The 25,498-nt window shown below is 38.7% G+C and overlaps 1 protein-coding gene across 2 annotated transcripts in view; it reads left to right on the forward strand.

Annotated features, from left to right (window-relative positions):
• ARID1A (AT-rich interaction domain 1A) overlaps nucleotides 1-25,498 on the forward strand; it is a 502,854-nt gene that overhangs the window by 7,754 nt on the left and 469,602 nt on the right. Inside the window, exons 2-4 of one of the 2 annotated variants that reach the window (XM_053706985.1) lie at nucleotides 23,714-23,914; nucleotides 24,037-24,456; nucleotides 24,558-24,671. In XM_053706985.1, coding sequence (XP_053562960.1) covers nucleotides 23,714-23,914; nucleotides 24,037-24,456; nucleotides 24,558-24,671 — 735 coding nt within the window. Of the gene's footprint in view, nucleotides 1-23,710; nucleotides 23,915-24,036; nucleotides 24,457-24,557; nucleotides 24,672-25,498 lie in introns of both variants that reach the window. The other variant, XM_053706984.1, reaches the window with a different exon arrangement.

A 25,498-nucleotide genomic window follows, 5' to 3' on the forward strand; every position in this document is an offset into this window, starting at 1 on the left:
GTGTAAGCCTCCAAGTTAAAAGAGAATTGTAATTCCCTTTGAAATCTCTCTGTTAATGAGAGCGGTGATAATCTAACCATTTCAGCACCCTTGTTCATAGGAGTGTGATTGTTTTGGTGTTGCATAAGTATTTCTAAAACGGTATCTCTGTATGTTATGCGTCTATCTCCCAGTGTTCTCACTGTGACCTATTTAATGGGCACACCACTTGGTCAAAATGTAAGATTTTAAGCTTCTATTTTGCAAATAATTTTTTCAACAGTTTGTTGCACAAATGAACTTAAATTTGTTCTTCTGGTAGCTTTAGTAATATTTAGAAGTAACAGAAAATGTTATATGGCAAAGTATTAAAATGCCCATACCCGGCTACTTTGTAATGGCACCACGCTGACAAAATTTTCTGAAGAGAATGTGGTTCCCCTATTTAGAAAACAACCTTCCTGTCCTTTCAGGTGATGATGATGATCAAGCTCCCCAGTAAGTATGATAGCATTTCTATTCCTTTATACCTCACTATGAATTAGATAGGGGCTCCACAAATCCAAATGCCAGGGAGCCACTGGAGCCTTAAATTTGACCCTGGCACCCTGAATGAGTCTGTCCCCACTTCACTCTGCCAGCCACCTAAAATTTAGCTGAATCCTTTCTTGGTCTTGCAGTTGTGAAATACAAATACAACTTATATTGTAATGTGTGTGTGTATATGTATATGTATATCTATCTCTCTTGCCTTTTTCCAAAACTGCTTGTTGGTTTATACTGCGTGCAAATTATTGCTGGTTTCAAAGGAATATTCCATTGCAATTTTAATATGCTCTAATTCAGCGGTCAGCAACCTTGGAACTACATTTCCCATGATGCTCACACACTTTATTAGGCAAAACATCTGGGGTGCCAAGGTTGTTGACCCCTGCTCTAATTCATTTAGACACCAATCGGAAAGCGCTACCCGGGTGCTGAACCAAGAATGGGCCGGCACCTAAACCTTATATTCTTTTTCAAATAAAGATACAAAGAGCGAAGAAAATTAATAGGAGTAAATTGGAAAGTTGCTTAAAATTGCATGCTCTATCCGAATGAGTTCAATTTTGACTTTACTGTCTCTTTAACTGTCAAACCCCCCCAGATAAGTTTAAACTCTCACAGCAGGCTTGCGGCTACATGCATGTGTGTGTTTATTGGCACTCCGTGTCCTGCTTCAACTATGTATCTGACACCTTTGTGTGGAGGTTGACAGTTATGTATGTGTTTTTTTTTTTGTGTTGTTTTTGGATACATGAAATCTTATATAATTTGAAAAGGCAGTTTCTAAACTGGGTACACAGGTGAAAGGGATGCTGTCTCCCTGCGGTTATCTGCACCCAAGTGGTTGGTTTAAAACATTACAAGTGTGACTTTTGTTGTGCATCTAAGGATGAGATAACCTGCTACATCATTTTCAAAGAGGTTAAACACTCAGCAAGCACCCAGGTGCAGTGCATTTGCTGCTCTGTGCAGCCCACATCCAGTTGTGGCATAGACATATGTAGTCCGGTTACCAACTATATCCAGATTTTCCTGTAGTTATACTTCTTGGGGGGGGGGAAAGGGTGTTGTGTTAATTTTTTTAAAATGTTTGTGTGCATATGTAGCCATGTTGGTCCAGTGATTTAGTATTACATTAAGCAATGGATACTTTATTTTTTTATTGGGCTAATTATACATTTAAGCTTGTCAACTTATAAATGTATAGTTAGTCCAATAAAAGTGTCATTGCTCAATGCAATACTCGTTATTTTGAGGTGTGTGTGTGTGTATATTATTTTAAATGTAGTTTTTCTTTCTCATCCCCCCCCCTTTCTGATAGACATATGCATGTGTGATTTTAAAAGGGGATATTCTAAGTACATGGGCTACTCTCTTCACATGCTAGCCCTAGTTTAATATTAATCTTTCAGTCATGGTTAAACTAGCCTTTTACACTTGTCCATACAATCTTTCCCAAATTAGTATAAGTATATAGAATTAGGTGATGTATCTGTTCTGTTTGTCAACCTTTGTTAGTATAGGGCTGTCAGACTTCTGTACAAATAGTTAAATACATGGATGCTGGACACTTCCCTCTGCTATGGGACTTTTTATAAACTGAACCATTTTTAAAGTTCTGTATCTTTTTAAAGGAACAGGGATATAAAAGATCAGTCGTCTTGTCTCTGTATAATATATGCTATGGAAGATGGCATGACCAATTTTATTATTACACTGCTAAGTTCCTTTGTGTAACGGTGTGGTCCCCCCCCCCCCCCTTTTTGTTGCAGTTAAAATTCTTCCTGAAACAGTAATGCACTTTCACTCCTAAGCTGGACATGGCTTTTGAGCCAGTTAGGACCAGCATATGTGTGTACCCACCAATCTCCAGCTATGCTTTGGCTTTAACTCCTACAAAAGGGTTAATTATAGACATATGCATTGAGGTTTGGGGTGCCTCCGAATGTGGAAGGCAGCAAACGCTCACGGCATTTGGCTTTTTAGAGCCGGCTTTATTCTTGTGATAGTGCAACACATTGAGATCTGGATTTGCACAATAAGAAATCCTACTCCGAAAAGAGCAGGATGAACCTCCGAATGCACTTGTCTCTAAGCCTTTGCAGAGTGCCGCCTTATTTCAAGTCTTTTGACAGACTTGCATTTAAGCTAATCAGTGCTGAGACGCAAATAACTCTACAGGCATGAACACAATGTTATCTATATGGCACACATGAGCTAGCACTGTCTAGCAGTAAAAATGCACTGAAATAATTGGCTGCCTCCAAGGGCTTAGAAATTAGCATATGGACATAACTAGGTTTAGCTTTTAACAAAAAATACCAAGAGAACAAAGCAAATTTGATAAAAGTAAATTGGGAAGTAGTTTTAACATTGCATGCCCTATCTGAATAATGAAAGTTTAAAGGAATACTAAACTGTCGAACTCCATTACCCCTACCCCGCATGCCCGATGTCTTGGGGGTCACATTTTGACTCAGATCTTTCACTCCTCCCATTCAGGCTTTGGCTAAAGCCTGCCACTTCCACCTTAAAAACATCTCTTAAATTAGACATTTCCTTACACAAGACACAATAAAGATTTTAATCCACTCTCTCATCCTTTCCCGCTTCGATTACTGCAACTCCATCCTCTCTGGTCTCTCTAGCTGCCGCCTAGCTCCTTTTACAATCCATAATGAATGCCTCTGCCAGGCTCATCTTCCTTGCACGTCGCTCCTTATCTGCTGCACCTCTCTGCCAATCCCTTCATTGCTTCCTCTTGCCTCCAGGATTAAACACACAATTCTCACTCTGACACACAAAGCCCTCAACTGCACTGCTCCCCCCCTATATCTCAGACCTTGTCTCCATTTACTCTCCCTCCCATCCCCTTCGCTCTGCTCATGACCTCCTACTCTCCTCCTCTCTTGTTACCTCCTCACACTCCCGTTTTACAGGACTTCTCCAGACTGGCTCCCATCTTGTGGAACTCTCTTCCTCGCTCCACAAGACTCTCCCCTATTTTTGAAAGCTTCAAGCGCTCCCTAAAGACTCTACTGTTCTAACCTTCTTTAGAACAGTAGAGTTTATACCAGTTCCTCTCCTCCATTGAACCCTATCCCCTTGAACCCTTTTAGAATGTAAGCCTAAGAGCCCAACTGTTTGTAGATCACCTTAACAGCTGACTACAACAGTGCGACTCTTGGCAGGGCCCTCTACCCGTTTGATCCCTATAAATGTTTTGTTGTATTCCGCCTATGTTTATAGCGCTGCGGAATCTGTTGGTGCTCTCCAAATAATTAATAATAATAAAACCCACAATTTTTTTTTTCATGATTCAGATAGATAATGCAATTTTTAAGCAACTTTCTAATTTACTCCTATGATAAACTTTTCTTCTTTGTCTTGCTATCTTTATTTGAAAAAGACAACTAAGCTGAGGAGCCAGCCAATTTTTGGTTCAGACCCTGGACAGCACTTGTTTGTTGGTGCTGTCCAATCAGCGAGCACATCCTAGATTGTGAACCAAAAATGGTCCGGCTTCTAAACTTACATTGTTTTTTTTTAAAATAAAGATAGCAAGAGAATGAAGAAAAATAATAGGAGTAAATTAGAAAGTTGCTTAAAATTGCATGTTCTATCTGAATCATGAGAAAAAAAAATTGGGACTCATTGTCCCTTTCATTTTAACTAAAAGTCAAAATCTATCTCATTATTAAGATAGAACATGTAATTTTAAAAGACCACTCAATGCAGTAGAATTGCATAATTAAAGGGACAGTCTAGTCAAAATTAAACTTTCATGATTCAGATAGGGCATGCAATTTTTAAACAACTTTCCAATTTACTTCTATTTTATTTGCTCAATTCTTCAGATATCCTTTGTTGAAGAAATAGCAATGCACATGTGGGAGCCAATCACACAAGGCCTTTATGATCAGCAGCTACTGAGCATATCTAGATATGCTTTTCAGCAAGTGATATCAAGAGAATGAAGCAAATTAGATAATAGAAGTAAATTAGAAAGTTGTTTAAAATGACATGCTCTTTCTAAATGACGAAATAAAAAATTGGGTTTCATTTCCCTTTAAGAACTGCACAATAAAAGAAAATGATTTAACACCTCTGAATTTCAAATAAGTAGTAAAAAAATTCTAACAAATTTTGTTTCTGCTTCCATTTTCTGGCCCCTTGTATCATGTGACCAACATCAGCCAATCATAAACTAGTATACGTATACTAGCTTGTGCACATGCTCAGTAGGATCTTGTTCCCCAGAAAGTGTGTGTATATAACAAGACTGTGCAAAATGTGATAATGAAAGTAAATTAGAAAGTGTCTTAAAACTGCATGCTCCTTTATGAATCAAACATTTATTTTGACTTGAGTGTCCCTTTAAGACACTTTTAAATTCACTTCTATTTTCAAATGTGCTATATTCTCTTGGTATCCCTTGTTGAAAATTTAATTTAAAGCTGGAATGGAGACTAAACTAAAAATGTACTACTGTTATGCCAATATACATTGCTGTTATTTGAATTATTGTAGGAGAGATTACCTCATTCAGACAACCCCCTGGAGTACTGGGCAGTTAATAAACTGAGATTTCCATCTCTGGCTAAAATGCCCCAAACATATCTTTCTGCCCCATGCAGTAGTGTGGAAAGTGAAAGACTGTTTAACTTACAGTTGAACCTCCTTACTGATAGCAAAAACAGACTTATAGCCGAGCATGCTGTTCCTTAAAAAGAACTTGCCACTAACTTTTTAAAAATTATTCTAATTGCTAGATTGCCTGTTATACTGCTAGTTCTCATCTTGCACAATTATGTTCAAAACATACTGTACTCTGAGAAACATCCAGGGCTTGACTGAGAATAAGAAGCAGCCCTGATAAAATATGAAGACCAGCCCTATTTTCCATTAAGTCGGTAGAATGCAGATGTCCCATTTTTCTCAAAGGGGTTTACTGGGACACTCCTTCCGCAATATTTTTTCAGAATTAAATTTATATTACTTTGTATTAAAAACTATTGTCTGTTATATAACAGCACTACAACCCAATTGCATCACCCCTTTAAATTGTCGCTTTCCAGCCCAAGCTGCTGCAGCCCACCAGGAAATTTACTTGTATCCTCGTGGGCTAATCTGGCCCTGTCCTTAGCTCAGTGCTCGACAAATCTGTTTAAAAATTAGGATCCAGTAAAAAGATTTAGGAGCCAGACAGTGGCAGTTGTATATAGAGATATGAAGGATAACCCAAAAAGTTAGGAGCAAGGGGTAAAATTCTAGGAGCCAGTGGCTACCTAGCTCCTGGGTTTGTCAAGCCCTGCCTTAGCTTATATAATTGCAGGAAGAGTACTCATAGGAAAAATTAAGTTCATTCAAATGAACACTTATCCTGCAATTATAGGGCTAGATTTAGATTTCATTGGTAATCTTTACCAATGCACTGTATACATTTCCAACTCCATTGGTAAAGCTTACCTGTCAAATGTAATCTAGCCCATAGTGTTGTTCCCCATGATTAAACAGTGCACTGTTATATTTTTTACTGTATTGCACTTTTGGTTGGTTGTGATTTTATATTTGTTGGTTGTTATATTTTATTGTAATATTTTTTTATTTATAAACATGTTCTGTGAACTTTGTGACAAAACAGATTTCATAATGTTTTGAGTTACAGTTCTTCATAATTATAAAGAAGGTATCTTAAATAATTTGTATTGTGCTTGGTAAACTGTCACATGACATAAAAAAAAGTATCGGTAATTGGTACCGGCAAGTATTTGAAAACTAGTATCGGTACTTGTACTTGGTGTTAAAAAAAAATGGTATCTGTGCAACCCTAGTAGTGTATGCATGTGTATGATTGCACTACTGTTCCTTTAAGGCTAGTTAAAGTGAGTGAAGCTAAAAATGTGTATTTTTGTGCACAGCTGGTATTGAATTATCTCCCAAAGATCTCTTGATGTGCATAGCTACTGTACCGTCACAAATACATCATGCAATGTTAGCTTAAAGGGACGGGAAACCCAAAATGTTCTTTTGTGATTTGGATAGAACATACAATTTTAAACAACTTTCCAATCGCCCTCTTAGAGAACGAAGAACATTTGAAAATAGAGGTGCATTTAAGTGTCTTAAAATTACATTCTCTATCTGGATCATGCAAGTTTTTAATTTTGACTTTCCTATCCCTTTTTTAAAAAAAAATTAAGAGGTGATCTTGTTGCATAACTGTGACACTGTTTTCTTACGTATTTAAAGGGAAACCTAGTTTAAAGAGAGAAAACCCAAAACTTTTCTTTCAGTATTTCGAGCTTACAATTTTAAATGACTTTCATATTTTATATTGGCTTATATGGTATGTCTTTCAATTACAAGATGTTTACTGCCGACTTAAAACTTTTTACTTTTTTTTTTTTTTTTTTTTTTTCTTCTTAATTTGATAACTTGTGGGGGTTATATGTAGAAGAAAGATGAGTTGTAGTGGAGTAAAATCACAAGTTACCTGCAACGGGCAGTTAATAAATTGTCTATGCTGTTAAATATAGGAAGACTAGTTCATCTATCTGGAACAATTTCTTAATAGCCATGTGTATCTATTTTTTATAAATAAATATGGGCTGGACCAGTGTTTCACAGATCCAGTCCTCAAGTACCCCATCAGACCAGATTTTCATGATATCTTTAACTACAGCACAGGTGAAATAATAATCTGATCAGTAACTATGGTTACTAACCTGCTCTCCTCCATCAGCTGGTTATTTCACCAGTGCTCTAATTAAAGTTACAATGAAAATCTGATCTGTTAGGGGCACTTGAGGACTGGAGTTGGGGAAACACTGGACGCAAACAAAATGTTACTATTGGTTTCAGACTTTTAGGTTTATTCTGCACGCACCTGTATACAAAAACTAAGTATCGGTGTTATTCCCAGGACCTATTAAATGGTCATACCTCACTGCTGATTTTACGGATTACCCGGCCAGCCAATATTAACCCTTTGAGTGCTAAGCCATTTATTTCCCACCTGGGTGCTAAGACTGATTTGAGTTTTTTTTTTTTTTTTTTTTAATCTCTTTAAATATATTTTTCTTTTAGGCGATTACTTTTCCAACTGTGAGTCTGTAGCTGCTTAGATGCCTGAGATGCATGCCCCCATTTCCCTATATTGTTCATTGTAAATTTTAAATAAAGTTGTGAAGTTATCACGTCATTGCGTGTGATGTCACCGTATGAAATGCGATGCCAGACACTATACAGGCCAGATCGTCAGGGTGGGAGCCCCCAGATTGCCCTCAAGGTGGGTGAGTGCTAGCGACGACTGAGCCGCCAGCACCTGACTGGGACAGTTTGCGACTGCTCAAAGCCGTCAGCAGTCGAAGGTTGTTTTTTTTTTTTTTTTTTTTTTAAATCTAGCTGTGCCATTGTAATATCCCAAGCTCCAGCCACCCACTTCAAATCCCATTTTTTTTTTGTGTGCTAATGTTTTTGACTGTTTTCCAATCAGCGCTCTAGCTACCAAAATGGAAAAAAAAAGTGTGCCATACGACTAGCGTTCCAGTTGTAGAACAGTCAAAACAGCTAGCTCGCAAAAAGATGATTTTGAAGTGGGCAGCCGGAGCTTGGGGTATTAGAATGGCACGCCCAGGTTAAAAAGTAAGTTACAGCGCATATTCATTAGAAGTGATAAAGTCCCTGTAAAATATCGCTTAAATTCCGGACCTGATTTTTAAACATTTAAAGTTTACCATCACTTTAAGCTAAAATGAGCTAATGTAGATATTTTCAATGTTTATTTGAATAATTTATCATTAAACCAATTTTATACGTAAATTATAGAATTTAAATGTGTTTTGGATAGCTTAAAAGGGACACTAATGTCAGAATTAAACTTTCATGGTTCACAAATAACATGCAGTTTAACAGATTATCTATTTTTACTTCCTTTAGCAAATTGTGGCATTTTTATATGAACACTTTGAGACATCGGCTGCTATTTAGCATGTGCAAGAATTCAGTGTTTACGTTTTGTGATTGGCTTATGGTTGTCACATGTTAGAAGGGGCAGGAAAACTTAAAGGGACACTCAGGTTAAATTAAATTTTCATGATTCAGATACAGCATATAATTTTGAACAACTTTCCAATTTACTTCCATTAAAAAAAATGTGCAGTCTTTTTTATATTTACACTTTTTGAGTCACCAGATCCTACTGAGCATGTGCAAGAATTCAGACTATACGTATATGCATTTGTGATTGGATGATTGCTATCACATGGTACAAGGGGAGTGGAAATATACATAACTTTGAAATTTGTTATAAAAAAATCTACTCATTTGAAGTTCAGACTAAGCGCTATTGCATTGTCTTGTTATCTTGCATTTGTTGATTATGCAAATCTAATGTGTTGACTGGTCCTTTAATAAGCTGTTTGTACATTATCATGTTACACTAATAAGTAACATGCATCTAAACAGGGGCTGACAAATTGTATGTGTAAAGGGGAGAGTAAGCACTTTGTAAATATAAAAACGTGATCATTCATAGTAAAAAAATCTTAACATTTCAATATAATTTAATTAACCCCTTGTTGAAATTTGAAGTCTGAAGTTTTGTCACATACCTATCACTTATTTGCTAATGCAGGACTCAACAAACCCAGGAGATAGCGGGAGCTACTTGCTCCTGAAATATTACCCCTGGCTCATTTTTGTTTTTCTCTCTAAATATCTATATAAAATACTACCGTCTGGCTCCTAAATTGAAACCATTTGTTTACCCCTGTGCTAAAGTGGCCAGCACTGTCATCTCCAGACTCAAGTCTGGATTAGCTCCTCCAAAAAGTGGTGGGTAGCATTTCACTATTGAGAAACAATTGCAGCAAACAAGGTTCAGATCATGTTAATTTAATGGAAGCAGAATATTTATTTTTTAATGACAATGTGCTTTGTTTCATTAACCCCTTTGCTACTGGCAATTAGAGAAAACTTGCTATCAATCAGTTTTAAACCAAAATACAACCTTTTTTTTTGTGTGTGGATTTACCTATGAAAACTTTATTTATAATTCTTAAAGTAGACAGCCCATGGTATTGATATAGGCCCATTTTTATTATATTTCATGCCACTATTTGGCCGCCAAATACGATAATATATATATATATATATATATATATATATATATATATATATATATATATATATATATATATATATATATATATATATATATATATATATATATATATATATATATATATATATATATATATATATATATATATAAACTTTGGGTTTCACTGAAACCATTTACTTACAACTACTACAGTCCATAAGACAAATGGTTGTGAAAGCTTATCTAGGGTCCCCTTTGTTCAGAAATAGCAGATATTGCATGGCTTTGCCATTGGTTTTTGGCGATTAGAATGATGCTAATTGCAGCTGCGTACCAAACTTTTTTTTTAAATTCCAGGAAGTGAAGAGTTTAATCAGCTTTAAAGGTGAATTTTTGCTGAAGTGTATGGATTAAACTCCTACCTGATCCCTCCCAAACAGCACTTTCCCTCCTCCCCCCTGCTAGTCACCATTAGCTTAGGTACTGGCAGATAGTGTGCCAGTATGCAGAATAGGGCACTTTAACACTTTGGCTACCAGAGAGGACTGCGTTGTATTCCCTTGATATGCACTGTAGTCCTTTTTGGTAGTCATATGGTTAAATTGAACTCCACCAACTGTTCTAGCTTTGGATATGCAGAGGTTATGAGGGAGGGTTTACTTGTTATCAGAAGCTGCTGGTTGTAATGCACTCTCACAATGTCTGTAGAAGTACCTCTGTGTAAGGCTATTGCTATAAATGGGCTTGCTATTTAAAGGGATCTAAAACACACAAACTTTTTCTTTCATGATTCAGATAGAAGTAACATTGTAAAGTTGTTTAAAACTGCATGTCCTATTACATTTTCTTGTTATCCTTTGTTGAAAAGCAGGAATGTACATGTGTGCAGCAGTTTTGCAACAATGTTATGCATTAGGAAAATCACTAGACAGCACTATTTCCTGCCATTTAGTGCTCTAGACGTGCATGATACCTATCTAGATATCTCTTCAACAAAGAATAACATGAAAATGATGAACACTTGATAATAGGAGTAAATTGGAAACTTATTTTAAAATTCTATTCTCTATCTGAATCATGTAAGGAAAACGTGGGTTTTATGTCGCTTATTTAACCTGACAAACTGAAAAAAAACTTTATAATTAAAATGTGTGTAATAAATATTATAGATGTGATTTATGTTTTCACATGTTGTAGTATTTAAGTTTATTGAGATGTTAAAATATGATTGATTGGATCAGTCATTTTGGTTGTGCACTTGGGGTCGGGGTTTTGTCCATGCTATGTGTGTTTTCACTTTGTTGGTCTGAGGAATGGGTGAAGGCCGTCACATTAAATATTAAACGTCACATTAAATATTGTGTGTATGTGTATATGTATGTATATATATATATATATATATATATATATATATATATATATATATACATATATATATATATATATATATATATATATATATATATATGTATGTATGTGTGTATATATATATATATATATATATATATATATATATATATATATATATATTCTATCGTTTCAGAATAACCTTTTTCTCCAGTCATTTGACTGCTATTGAGAAGCAGTGCATTTATTAAAATAGCCAGTAGGTGGAGCTGTCTGCTTGTGTTGCAGCAAAGCCAAGCAAGCTGAAATTAATCAGTTTAACCACAGCTGAGCTATTGAGCAGATTTCAAAGTAACACGATCTTCCTGTCTATAAATCAGTCCAGATTGGAATGCATAGAAAGAACTGTTTGCAGAAAAATGCAAGTGAAGTCTGTGTTGTGTGATTATTTTATTAGGTTTATAATGCTGTTTAGCAATTAGTCTTAATTTCAAAGCTTTAAAAATAATGTATTAGTGGTTACTTATGACAATTTTGAGAGGAGCCTGGAACCTATCTCCCTCACTTCCCATTGACTTACATTATAAACTGGGTTTCAATTTACAATGGTTTTGATTTACAACTATTCCTTCTGGAACCGAACCCCGGCGTAAACTGAGGGCTACCTGTATATATAAAAATCAGTCCAGCACTTTTTTTTTCTGTAACTCTTCAATGGGTATTACTTTTTACAGGTTTACCTTTGCAGTGCACGTTTGCCTAGAAGGCCTGCCATACTCCTATATATAATTCCAAAAAAGTAGACTATGGCAACAGCACTTTCTTTAAAATACTTCTTCTTTATTTAGGCAACATTAAGATAAAAAATATATATATATAATTTTGAGTATGTATTACACACCAACACTGTTGTAGAGGTAGGGACACGCTTTATTTCAATTGTATTCGATGTGCGCAGCTGAGCAGTGAAAAACCTTGTGTAATTTAATAAAAAATTAGCCTGTTGAAATGTCATAACAGCATGTTTAACTGCACAGGGGCGCATCTACACGCCCACTTTAATAACAAATGTGAGTAATTTAGTCCTCCCTCGTCGATTTGCTACCTCAATTTGCGCATGCTTCTCTAATTTACGTAATCGCATTCCACATATTGTTTTCAAACATGTGGAGTGTGATTACATCATTGTTCACATCCAGGTAGCAAATTTCGACAGAACACCAGCTGCTAGATTATAATGCATGTTTGATTATTTGTATTTATTTTTGTACTTATGGTTGGTCTGAGTTTATTTAAAGGGACAGTGAAACACCTTGGTAATTACAAGACATCATCCTGTTATCTTGCTATAGAATAATAAATCTGGTCCAGAATGGTACTTTGACTGTGTTTAACCCATTTTCTGGAGGTTAAACAGAGTTGCAGTGTCACTAGTGATGGACATGCTTTTAGTGAGAGCATGTAATTGTATCACTATATGGCCCCCCAACATCATCTTTGCTTCAATTGTTTTTAAATTGGCAGACTCCACCCATCTCTTCATTCACTTGGAGTAGCCAATCTCTATTTGAGTCTGTAAATAACAAGGCTAGCCAGTCGTCATGTTAGATATCAGACTACAAATAATTTTATACTGTAAAATTCAGTTTGTGAAAGGATGCAACAGTTTGCACTGTGTTTAAAGCGATAGCTTTCCTCTTTGTCTAAACCAGAGCTTGACAAACCCAGGAGCCTGAGAGCCTCTGGCTCCTAGAATTTTACTCCTGGCTCCTAACTTTTTGGGTTATTTTCCATATTTCTTTATACAAATCCCACTGTCTGGCTCCTAATTTTTAAACAGGTTTGTCAAGCAATTTTCTTAACAGATCTGTAATTTTAGTGATATTTCTTCTGTTATGTGTGATCAGTCCACGGGTCATCATTACTTCTGGGATATAACTCCTCCCCAACAGGAAATGCAAGAGGATTCACCCAGCAGAGCTGCATATAGCTCCTCCCCTCTACGTCACTCCCAGTCATTCTCTTGCACCCAACGACTAGATAGGATGTGTGAGAGGACTATGGTGATTATACTTAGTTTTTATAACTTCAATCAAAAGTTTGTTATTTTACAATAGCACCGGAGCGTGTTATTGCCTCTCTGGCAGAGTTTGAAGAAGAATCTACCAGAGTTTTTTTACTATGATTTTAACCGGAGTAGTTAAGATCATATTGCTGTTTCTCGGCCATCTGAGGGAGGTAAAAGCTTCAGATCAGGGGACAGCGGGCAGATGAATCTGCATTGAGGTATGTAGCAGTTTTTATTTTCTGAATGGAATTGATGAGAAAATCCTGCCATACCGTTATAATGACATGTATGTATACTCTACACTTCAGTATTCTGGGGATGGTACTTCACTGGAATTACTCTGTAAAAAGTACATTAAACCTTTTAATAGGTATTTATTATGTTAAACGTTTTTGCTGGAATGTAGAATCGTTTGCATTTTCTGAGGTACTGAGTGAATAAATGTTTGGGCATTATTTTTCCACTTGGCAGTTGCTTGTTTTAATTGTGACAGTTTCGTTTCTCTCTCACTGCTGTGTGTGTGAGGGGGAGGGGCCGTTTTTGGCGCTCTTTGCTACGCATCAAAAATTTCCAGTCAGTTACTCTTGTATTTCCTGCATGATCCGGTTCATCTCTAACAGAACTCAGGGGTCTTCAAACTTCTTTGAAGGGAGGTAGATTCTCTCAGCAGAGCTGTGAGACTTATATATTGACTGTGATTAAAAACGTTGCTCTCTTATTTTTACGTTTTCAATTTAATTATTGTTACTTTTACTAATGGGAACAAACCTTTGCTAAAAGTTGTGTTGTTTTCAAGGATTGATGCTATAACTGTTTTTCAGTTCATTATTTCAACTGTCATTTAATCGTTTAGTGCTTCTTTGAGGCACAGTACGTTTTTATTAAATAAGATTGTAACCAAGTTGCAAGTTTATTTGCTAGTGTGTTAAACATGTCTGATTCAGAGGAAGATACCTGTGTCATTTGTTCCAATGCCAAGGTGGAGCCCAATAGAAATTTATGTACTAACTGTATTGATGCTACTTTAAATAAAAGCCAATCTGTACAAATTGAACAAATTTCACCAAACAGCGAGGGGAGAGTTATGCCGACTAACTCGCCTCACGTGTCAGTACCTGCATCTCCCGCCCGGGAGGTGCGTGATATTGTGACGCCTAGTACATCTGGGCGGCCATTACAGATAACCTTACAAGATATGGCTACTGTTATGACTGAAGTTTTGGCTAAATTACCAGAACTAAGGGGCAAGCGTGATCACTCTGGGGTGAGAACAGAGTGCGCTGATAATACTAGAGCCATGTCTGATACTGCGTCACAGCTTGCAGAGCATGAGGACGGAGAGCTTCATTCTGTGGGTGACGGTTCTGATCCAAACAGATTGGATTCAGATATTTCAAATTTTAAATTTAAATTAGAGAACCTCCGTGTATTACTAGGGGAGGTTTTAGCGGCTCTTAATGATTGTAACACTGTTGCAATACCAGAGAAATTGTGTAGGTTGGATAAATACTTTGCGGTACCGGCGAGTACTGACGTTTTTCCTATACCTAAGAGACTAACTGAAATTGTTACTAAGGAGTGGGATAGACCCGGTGTGCCGTTCTCACCCCCTCCAATATTTAGAAAGATGTTTCCAATAGACGCCACCACACGGGACTTATGGCAAACGGTCCCTAAGGTGGAGGGAGCAGTTTCTACTTTAGCTAAGCGTACCACTATCCCGGTGGAGGATAGCTGTGCTTTTTCAGATCCAATGGATAAAAAATTAGAGGGTTACCTTAAGAAAATGTTTGTTCAACAAGGTTTTATATTGCAACCCCTTGCATGCATCGCGCCGATTACGGCTGCGGCAGCATTTTGGATGGAGTCTCTGGAAGAGAACCTTAGTTCAGCTACGCTGGACGACATTACGGACAGGCTTAGAGTCCTTAAACTAGCTAATTCATTCATTTCGGAGGCCGTAGTACATTTAACCAAACTTACGGCTAAGAACTCAGGATTCGCCATTCAGGCACGTAGGGCGCTGTGGCTAAAATCCTGGTCAGCTGATGTAACTTCTAAGTCCAAATTACTTAATATACCTTTCAAAGGGCAAACTTTATTTGGGCCCGGTTTGAAAGAAATTATCGCTGACATTACAGGAGGTAAGGGCCACGCCCTGCCTCAAGACAAAGCCAAAGCTAAGGCTAGACAGTCTAATTTTCGTCCCTTTCGGAATTTCAAAGCAGGAGCAGCACCAACTTCCACTGCACCAAAACAGGAAGGAGCCGTTGCTCGTTACAGACAAGGCTGGAAACCTAACCAGTCCTGGAACAAGGGCAAGCAGGCCAGGAAACCTGCTGCTGCCCCTAAGACAGCATGAATCGAGGGCCCCCGATCCGGGACCGGATCTAGTGGGGGGCAGACTCTCTCTCTTCGCCCAGGCTTGGGCAAGAGATGTTCAGGATCCCTGGGCGCTAGAGATCATATCTCAGGGATACCTTCTAGACTTCAAATTCTCTCCCCCAAGAGGGAGATTTCATCTGTCAAGGTTGTCAACAAACCAGATAAAGAAAGAAGCGTTTCTACGCTGTGTACAAGATCTGTTATTAATGGGAGTGATCCATCCGGTTCCGCGGTCGGAACAGGGACAAGGGTTTTACTCAAACCTGTTTGTGGTTCCCAAAAAAGAGGGAACTTTCAGGCCAATCTTGGATTTAAAGATCCTAAACAAATTCCTAAGAGTTCCATCGTTCAAAATGGAAACTATTCGGACAATCTTACCCATGATCCAAAAGGGTCAGTACATGACCACAGTGGATTTAAAGGATGCTTACCTTCACATACCGATTCACAAAGATCATTACCGGTATCTAAGGTTTGCCTTCTTAGACAGGCATTACCAGTTTGTAGCTCTTCCATTCGGATTGGCTACGGCTCCAAGAATCTTCACAAAGGTTCTGGGTGCCCTTCTGGCGGTACTAAGACCGCGAGGAATTTCGGTAGCTCCGTACCTAGACGACATTCTGATACAAGCTTCAAGCTTTCAAACTGCCAAGTCTCATACAGAGTTAGTTCTGGCATTTCTAAGGTCGCATGGATGGAAAGTGAACGAAAAGAAGAGTTCTCTCTTTCCTCTCACAAGAGTTCCATTCTTGGGGACTCTTATAGATTCTGTAGAAATGAAAATTTATCTGACAGAAGACAGATTAACAAAGCTTCTAAATGCATGCCGTGTCCTTCATTCCATTCAACTCCCGTCAGTAGCTCAATGCATGGAGGTGATCGGCTTAATGGTAGCAGCAATGGACATAGTACCCTTTGCACGTCTACATCTCAGACCGCTGCAATTGTGCATGCTGAGTCAGTGGAATGGGGATTACTCAGACTTGTCCCCTACTCTGAATCTGGATCAAGAGACCAGAAACTCTCTTCTATGGTGGCTTTCTCGGCCACATCTGTCCAGGGGGATGCCATTCAGCAGGCCGGACTGGACAATTGTAACAACAGACGCCAGCCTACTAGGTTGGGGCGCTGTCTGGAATTCTCTGAAGGCTCAGGGACAATGGAATCAGGAGGAAAGTCTCCTACCAATAAACATTCTGGAATTGAGAGCAGTTCTCAATGCCCTTCTGGCTTGGCCCCAGTTAAAAACTCGGGGGTTCATCAGGTTTCAGTCGGACAACATCACGACTGTAGCTTACATCAACCATCAAGGAGGGACAAGAAGCTCCCTAGCAATGATGGAAGTATCAAAGATAATTCGCTGGGCAGAGTCTCACTCTTGCCACCTGTCAGCAATCCACATCCCGGGAGTGGAGAACTGGGAGGCGGATTTCTTGAGTCGCCAGACTTTTCATCCGGGGGAGTGGGAACTTCATCCGGAGGTCTTTGCCCAAATACTTCGACGTTGGGGCAAACCAGAGATAGATCTCATGGCGTCTCGCCAGAACGCCAAACTTCCTCGCTACGGGTCCAGATCCAGGGACCCGGGAGCGATTCTGATAGATGCTTTGACAGCACCTTGGATCTTCGGGATGGCTTATGTGTTTCCACCCTTCCCACTGCTTCCTCGATTGATTGCCAAAATCAAACAGGAGAGAGCATCAGTGATTCTAATAGCGCCTGCATGGCCACGCAGGACTTGGTATGCAGATCTAGTGGACATGTCATCCTGTCCGCCTTGGTCTCTACCTCTAAGACAGGACCTTCTGATACAGGGTCCATTCAAACATCAAAATCTAACTTCTCTGAAGCTGACTGCTTGGAAATTGAACGCTTGATTTTATCAAAACGTGGTTTTTCTGAGTCGGTTATTGATACCCTGATACAGGCTAGGAAGCCTGTTACCAGAAGGATTTACCATAACATATGGCGTAAATACCTATACTGGTGCGAATTCAAAGGTTACTCCTGGAGTAAGGTTAGGATTCCTAGGATATTGTCCTTTCTACAAGAAGGTTTAGAAAAGGGTTTATCGGCTAGTTCATTAAAGGGACAGATCTCAGCTCTGTCCATCTTGTTGCACAGGCGTCTGTCAGAAAATCCAGACGTCCAGGCTTTTTGTCAGGCTTTAGCTAGAATCAAGCCTGTGTTTAAAACTGTTGCTCCGCCATGGAGTTTAAACCTTGTTCTTAACGTTCTACAAGGAGTTCCGTTTGAACCCCTTCATTCCATTGATATAAAGTTGTTATCTTGGAAAGTGTTATTTTTAATGGCTATTTCTTCGGCTCGGAGAGTCTCTGAGTTATCAGCTTTACATTGTGATTCTCCTTATTTGATTTTTCATTCAGATAAGGTAGTTCTGCGTACTAAACCTGGGTTCTTACCTAAGGTAGTCACTAACAGGAACATCAATCAGGAGATCGTGGTTCCTTCCCTGTGCCCGAATCCTTCTTCAAAGAAGGAACGTCTTCTACACAATCTGGATGTAGTTCGTGCCCTCAAGTTCTACTTGCAGGCAACTAAGGATTTTCGACAAACGTCTTCCCTGTTTGTCGTGTACTCTGCTCAGAGGAGAGGTCATAAGGCTTCGGCTACCTCTCTCTCCTTCTGGCTTCGTAGCATAATTCGTTTAGCCTATGAGACTGCTGGACAGCAGCCTCCTGAAAGAATTACAGCTCATTCTACTAGAGCTGTGGCTTCCACTTGGGCCTTTAAGAATGAGGCCTCTGTTGAACAGATTTGCAAGGCTGCAACTTGGTCTTCGCTTCATACTTTTTCCAAATTTTACAAATTTGACACTTTTGCTTCTTCGGAGGCTATTTTTGGGAGAAAGGTTCTTCAGGCAGTGGTTCCTTCTGTATAATGAGCCTGCCTATCCCTCCCGTCATCCGTGTACTTTTGCTTTGGTATTGGTATCCCAGAAGTAATGATGACCCGTGGACTGATCACACATAACAGAAGAAAACATAATTTATGCTTACCTGATAAATTCCTTTCTTCTGTTGTGTGATCAGTCCACGGCCCGCCCTGTTTTTTAAGGCAGGTAAATATTTTTTAAATTATACTCCAGTCACCACTTCACCCTTGGTTTCTCCTTTCTCGTTGATTCTTGGTCGAATGACTGGGAGTGACGTAGAGGGGAGGAGCTATATGCAGCTCTGCTGGGTGAATCCTCTTGCATTTCCTGTTGGGGAGGAGTTATATCCCAGAAGTAATGATGACCCGTGGACTGATCACACAACAGAAGAAAGGAATTTATCAGGTAAGCATAAATTATGTTTTTAGATAGTCGTAATTCGTCAGTTGTAATGAATATGCACTTTAACTATAATCTAGCGCTGAAATTCCTGCGCTCTGGCTGCCCACAACAAAAGTAATGTTTTTGTTGCTCTGATTGGAGAACAGTTCAAACTGTTAGCTCAACAAAAATATTACTTTTGAGGTGGGCAGCCGGAGCACGGGGAATTTCAATTTCATATCTATATTAAAAAGTTAGTTTATAGCGCATCTTCATCACAACTTACGAATTAAATTCCATATAAAATATCACTAACATTCCACATCTGTTTAGACAAAGGAGAAAGTTTAACAGCCTTTTAATAAGTTTTTGATCACTTCCATATTTAGCCCATATATATTACGTATATATGTGACTTGAAAATTTCTAATTTACTCCTATTAATTTGTATTCGTTCTCTTGGTTTCTTCATTTGAAAAAGTAGGAATGTAAGCTAAGGAGCCAGCCCATTTTTGGTTCAGCACCTGGGTAGTGCTTACTGATTGGTGGCTACGTTTAGCCACCAATATGCAAGTACAACCCAGGTCTGAACAAAAAATGGGCCGGCTCTTAGGAATACATTCCTGCTTTTCAAATAAAGATACAGAAAGAAGGAAGACAAATTAAGTAAATAAGAAATTGCTTAAAATTGCTGCTCTATCTGAATCATAAAAGTTTAATTTTGACTTAAGTGTCCCTTTAATAATAAAACAAAAATCCAATTTAGCAAAATGTCTGTGCTCTTGCTTAATGCATACTGAGGTATGCTCACAAACATACATGTCTTGACCTCTATATGCAGAACATTGTTACACACCTTGTTGAATGCACTGCTACTATATAATACCAAGGACTTAGTCCTGCTCCTTAGCCAGCCTCACTATGCTCTTGTGGAAAGGAAGACCTACATTTAATAACTTTAGAGAAATTAATAGAATTTTTTTTTAAATTGCATGCAGTATCTGAATCCTAAAAGGTTCATGTCTGTTTTTAAAGGGACAGTAAATACCTTGTAATAAGACATTTCTGTTGTCCTGCTATAGAAGAACATATCAGCCAAGTCTAAACATTTTAAAACCAAATTAAAGGGACAGTCAACAACAAAATTGTTTAAAAAGATAACTCCTTTGCTACCTATTCCCCAGCTTTGCAGAACCAACATTGTTATATTAATATACTTAATAAGATTTAAACCTCTAAATGTCTGCCTGTTTCTAAGCCACTACAGACAGCCTCTTATCACATGCTTTTTTATTAGCTTTTCACAAGAGTGCTAATTCATGTGTGCTGATTGGGAAATAGTTTCAATGAATAATAAACTAATATATAGATAATTGGCTCAATTTTATCAAAGGCCAGGTTACGAGGTTTCCAGTCTTGAACCTAGTCTGCTCAGCCTCACTTCGATCGGGCAGCAGTTTGCTTGTAGTTAAAGGGACACTGAACCCAAATTTTTTTCTTTCGTGATTCAGATAGAGCATGCAATTTTTAAAGCAACTTTAAAATGTTTCTCCTTATAAATTTTCTTCATTCTCTTGCTATCTTTATTTGAAAAAGAAGGCATCTAAGCTATTTTTTTTTCCAGGGAACGCTGGACAGCACTTGTTTATTGGTGGGTGAATTTATCCTCCAATCAGCAATAACAACCCAGGTTTTTCACCAAAAATGGGCCGGCATCTAAACTTATATTCTTGCTTTTCAAATATAGATACCAAGAAAATGAAGACAATTTGATAATAGGAGTAAATTAGAAAGTTGCTTAAAATTGCATGCTCTATCTGCATCGCTAAAGAAAAAATGTGGGTTCAGTGTCCCTTTAACATTAATCCATTAATTGTGCAATACTGCCCCTGCAATTTAAAGTGTCGCGAATAGGATAAGTAGCAGCGGTCTTACAACCCCTGCTACTTAAAGGGACAGTATACACTAATTTTCAAATAACTGCATGTAATAGACACTACTATAAAGAATAATATGCAGGGTTACTGATATATTAACCCTGTTTAAAAACTTACTTAGAAGCTCCCAGTTTAGCTCTGTTAAAAAGGTTGCTGGAACACCCACTGCAAGTGGGGAAATAGCAGCCCCCTCCCCCTTTCTTTGCATTTGAAAAGACCCTTTACACAAACAGGAGCAAGCTGAAGTAGGTATACATCAGTATTCTCCTAAAACTTTGGGGCTTGGTTAGCAAAACTTATACATTTTAAAAAAACAAGCCTGTTTGGGCTATATAAATGGATCATCTAGAAACATTTATGCAAAGAAAAATCTAGCGTATAATGTCCCTTTTTTAAACTAGCATTTCAGGCTCAGTCTGAGCGATACTGAAGCGCTGGCTCCAAAGCAGCTAATGCTGCTTGTTAAAGGGACATCTAGTCAAAATTAAACTTTTGTGATTCAGATAGGGCATGCAATTTTAAACCACTTTCCAATTGACTTTTATCATTAAATTTGCTTTGTTCCCTTGGTGGTATTTTTGAAAAGAAAAACCTAGGTAGGCTCAAACTGATTTCTAAAACGTTGAAAACCGCCTCTTAGGTCAGAGCATTTTTAAAGGTCTTCACAGTTGGACAGTACTAGTCCAGGTGTGTCATATAGATAACATTGTGCTCACTCCCGTGGAGTTATTTGAGTCTGCACTGATTGGCTAAACTGCATGTCTGTCAAAAGCACTGAGATAAGGGGGCACTCAGCAGAGGCTTAGATCCAAGGTAATCACAGAGGTGAAACATATTACTATAACTGTTGGTTATGTAACACTGGGGAATGGATAATAAAGGGATGATCTATCTCTTTAAAAAATAAAAATTCTGGTGTAGACTGTCACTTTTTAAGTGAAGACCAATATCCACAAAAGGTTAGCTCAACTTAGACTCCAGACAAATGTGAAATGTGCTTTTTATATTTAAAAATGTCTTCCATTTCCCCCATAGTGCATATGTGAGGTGTTTAATAATATTTTTATTATAAGAATTTGCCTTATTTTATTAGACTTAGGTTGTGCTCATCCCATAGAGCGTTTATAGTTTTGGTCCCATTCCTTCCTTGGTCTTCTGTGGAGATCCTACCTGTAAGAAATCTTCCCTGCTCTGTTAGAAAGTGTTGAAAGCCATGCTGCATTTGATTTACACTGCCCTCTGAAGATGGGCTGGGCTCCCACAAACTGTCCCTGTATTGGCTGCGTATGTGCTTGCAGTTGGTATGGATGAAATTCACAAGTGTTCTTTGGAGGGCAGTGGAAACTAATGCAGACCAAGTTTGCTGGTGCTTCCAAACAGCAAGGAAGGAAACTTTTTAAACAGATAATTGCTTTAGTCCCCTTTTTATTTAAAGGAATAGTCTCGTCAAAATTAAACTTTGATGGTTCAAATAGAACATGCACTTTTAAGCAACTTTCTAATTTACTCCTATTATCACATTTTCTTTGTCCTCTGTTGATTTTTCAAAGATAGCAAATGGAAGCTTAGGAGCGGGCCCATTTTTGGTTCAGCACCTGGGTAGTGCTTGGTGATTGTTGGCTACATTGACACCAATCAACAAGCGCTATCCAGGTGCTGAACCAAAAATGGGCCGGCCCCATAGCTTACATTCTTGCTTTTTCAAAGATAGCAAGACGATGAAGACAATTTGATAATAGGAGTAAATTAGAAAGTTGCCTAAAATTGCCTGCTCCATTTGAACCATCAAAGTGTAACCATGAAACTTTAATTTTGACTAGACTATTTCTTTAATCTTCAAAGGGTGACTAGTTTGTAGTCTTGGTCCTTGTTTAAAGGGACATTGAAGTCAAAAGTAAACTTAAATGGATTGAATTGAGCATAAAATTGTAAATAACTTTCCAATTTACCAAATCAATATTAAAAGAACTAAGCAATATGTAATAGAATTAAATTGGAAATCTTTTTAAAATGAGACTCTCTCTCAATCCTGAACGATTGATTTTGACTTTACCGTCCCTTTAAGTTTTTTAGAAGTGACGGCAGTGATAGTCCTTTCCCCATGCAGAACGTATAATAAAAGCAGTGACATATCTGAGTTCTAAGAACGCATTCTTTCATCTCTGTCCTGCTGAGCTGTTTCTTGTTTAAATGCATATGTATTGTGGTATTCCCCCTCCCCTCCCCCCCCAATGCTTTTGCAGTCATGCAAATTAGCCATGTGGCCAACTCCCAAGGCCAATGTCCGCAGCCCCCTCCTATATTCTGTCTATGCCAGGTTGGGTTGGTTAGGTGTGGTAGGCTCACAAGGGCTGATCTTGGATTACAGTATTTCTCCCCCCTCCCCTTCCCATGTCCCCAGTACACAGATCCTGTCATTCATTGCCTGCCAGAGCTCAGCCCCAGACAGCCGGTTCTTGGCCCTGCTTCAGTTGGGTGTACAGCTGGGACCTGTTACACTTCGGCTGCCTGCCCTCCTAGTTTATAAATAGCTCTCACCGCCAGCCTTCATCATGAGGCTCCCAGAGGTAACGAGCAGGTTAATTACTGTGGGAACCGAGGCAGAATACTCCTCAGTCTGGCACGGAAGACAATAAGTTAAGACTTCCTGGTTATTATACAGTGTGGCTGAAGCAGAATGCTTAGGTGCAAAGCAGTAGGTCAAATCTGCTTGTTAAAAATCACTTCAAGATGAAACGGCTGAAGTGTGCATGTGGTATGATCCATAAAGGCTGTGTAAACTGGCAGTTTTACTGTCTTATTTTCTTCAGTGTATATGTGTTTCTGTAACTCCATTTATGTTCCATGACTTAAATAGTAATGTAACTAAACGTGCTGTACATCTGTGCATACATAAATATGCTTGTCTGATTCCTACTTCACAAAAACAAATGTTTCTGGGTCCAACCACATTTTTTGTAGAGCCCTATATTTAGTCTTGATTGTGTGTGTGAAGTTATTCTGTAATATAATTGTGTGTGCGTTTTCCTACATCACTAGAGTTGTCTGTATTTATTTTTTTTCAGCAGCCCTCCAGCCCGATGGATCAGATGGGAAAGATGCGTCCTCAGCCCTATGGCTCCAGTAACCCCTATGGCCAGCAGCAGGGTGGGCAGCAGTCACACTCCGGGTACCCAGTGCAACCTTACCCCACACAAACGCCACAAAGATACCCAATGGGCATACAGGGCAGACCACAGGGAGGGATGAGCATGCAGTATGGGCAGCAGGTACAGTAATGCCAATCATGTCAGTTGAAATGTTTTTTTTTTTTTTTTTCTCTTTCATTGATTCCTGTTTCATATATTGAAAGTATTTTTTTTCTTTTCTTTTTTTTTTCTTTCCAAACTAGATGGCTCCATATACTCAGCAGGGAGCTGGACCATATCCCCAGCAGAGTCAGTCTCCATATTACAATCAGCAGGGCATCCACCCTACACAGCAGCAGACCACCCCTCCTCAGACCCCCTACTCACAGCAGCAACAGGCACCTCCCCAGTCCTACTCTCAGCAACAGCCCCCCTCTTCTCAGCAGCCTCCTTCAAGCCAGTCTAATCAGCCCTCATTCACCCAACAGCAGCAGTCTCCATCACCTTCTCCGTATGCCCAGCAGCAGCAGGCACCCCCTGCCACTTCACAGAGCCAGTCGCCATATACTCAGCAAGGTCCTCAATACCCTGCTTCTCAGCAGCAGGGATCTTCCTACTCCTCCTCTTCAGGGGCACAGCAAGGTGGGACATACTCCCAGCAGCAGCGCTTCCCTCCACCACAGGTAGGTAGCTTGTACTATAATGGTTTGTGTTAAGTCTATTATGGTGTTTTTTTTTTTTGCCAGCACCACGTGCCTAACTTCCTTCTACTTTTCTCACTCAGGAGCTCTCTCAGGATTCCTTCACATCGCAGGCCTCATCTACTCCTTCTCTGGGCTCCAGTAAAGGACAGGATGACTTGAGCCTGGGTATGCAGGCACGGCCCTCAAGTCTGCCGGTAAGCACTTCCTTGCAGATATATACACTCCTTCAAAGTCCTCATTATCAATCCCCATCAGTCATGCGCGTCCTCTTGAGCTGCTCTATAATATTATGACTTTTCTACAATTATAAATTCTTCTCCCCCCCCCCTTACATCTGAGAATGTCTCCAAAAATGATTAATGGGTTAAAACTTTGCTTATTAGATATACAAGGAAATATATGCATAAGATACATCCCAGTGAATGTGATTAGCAAAAACCTAACCTCTAAACACACAACCCAACTGCTCACTTCTGTTGTCTTTTGTAAGGTTTGTGTTTTTTTTTCTCATTGTAATTGGCAGCATTATCCATACCCATGCATTTTTTTTTTCTTATTTAGACTTGTAGAAAATAACCATCGTTTCTCCACTGAATTGTATATACATTGACTTTTACATAACATTGTCATATTCATGGCTTAAAATAAAAAGCCTTCAGCTTTGATTAACTTGTTCTAATTGGGCTTGTTGTGTGCTTATTGATTTCCTTAAAGGAGCTTTCCAGTCAAAATTTCAATGCACATAGATTTATTGCATCTTTGAATAGAAACAAATTTGTAATATACATGTATTGGCAACAATGCTTCTAGTAAAAGTTATCACTGTTTTAGTGTTGCCTTTTTTTTTTTATCTGCACGTGCATGTGAAGCATAGCTAGATATTCTCAGTGGACCAGCATTTTAAATACTGCAGCTGCTCAGATAATCACTGGGGCATGTATCATGCCAGCAATTAACAAATTTAGTCATTACCGGATGGTACAAGCACCAGAGCAAGTGCGGGGTTTAAAATGCTGGTGCA

Source organism: Bombina bombina, chromosome 3, assembly GCF_027579735.1.
Source record: "Bombina bombina isolate aBomBom1 chromosome 3, aBomBom1.pri, whole genome shotgun sequence".
In the NCBI taxonomy this organism is placed as follows: domain Eukaryota; kingdom Metazoa; phylum Chordata; class Amphibia; order Anura; family Bombinatoridae; genus Bombina; species Bombina bombina.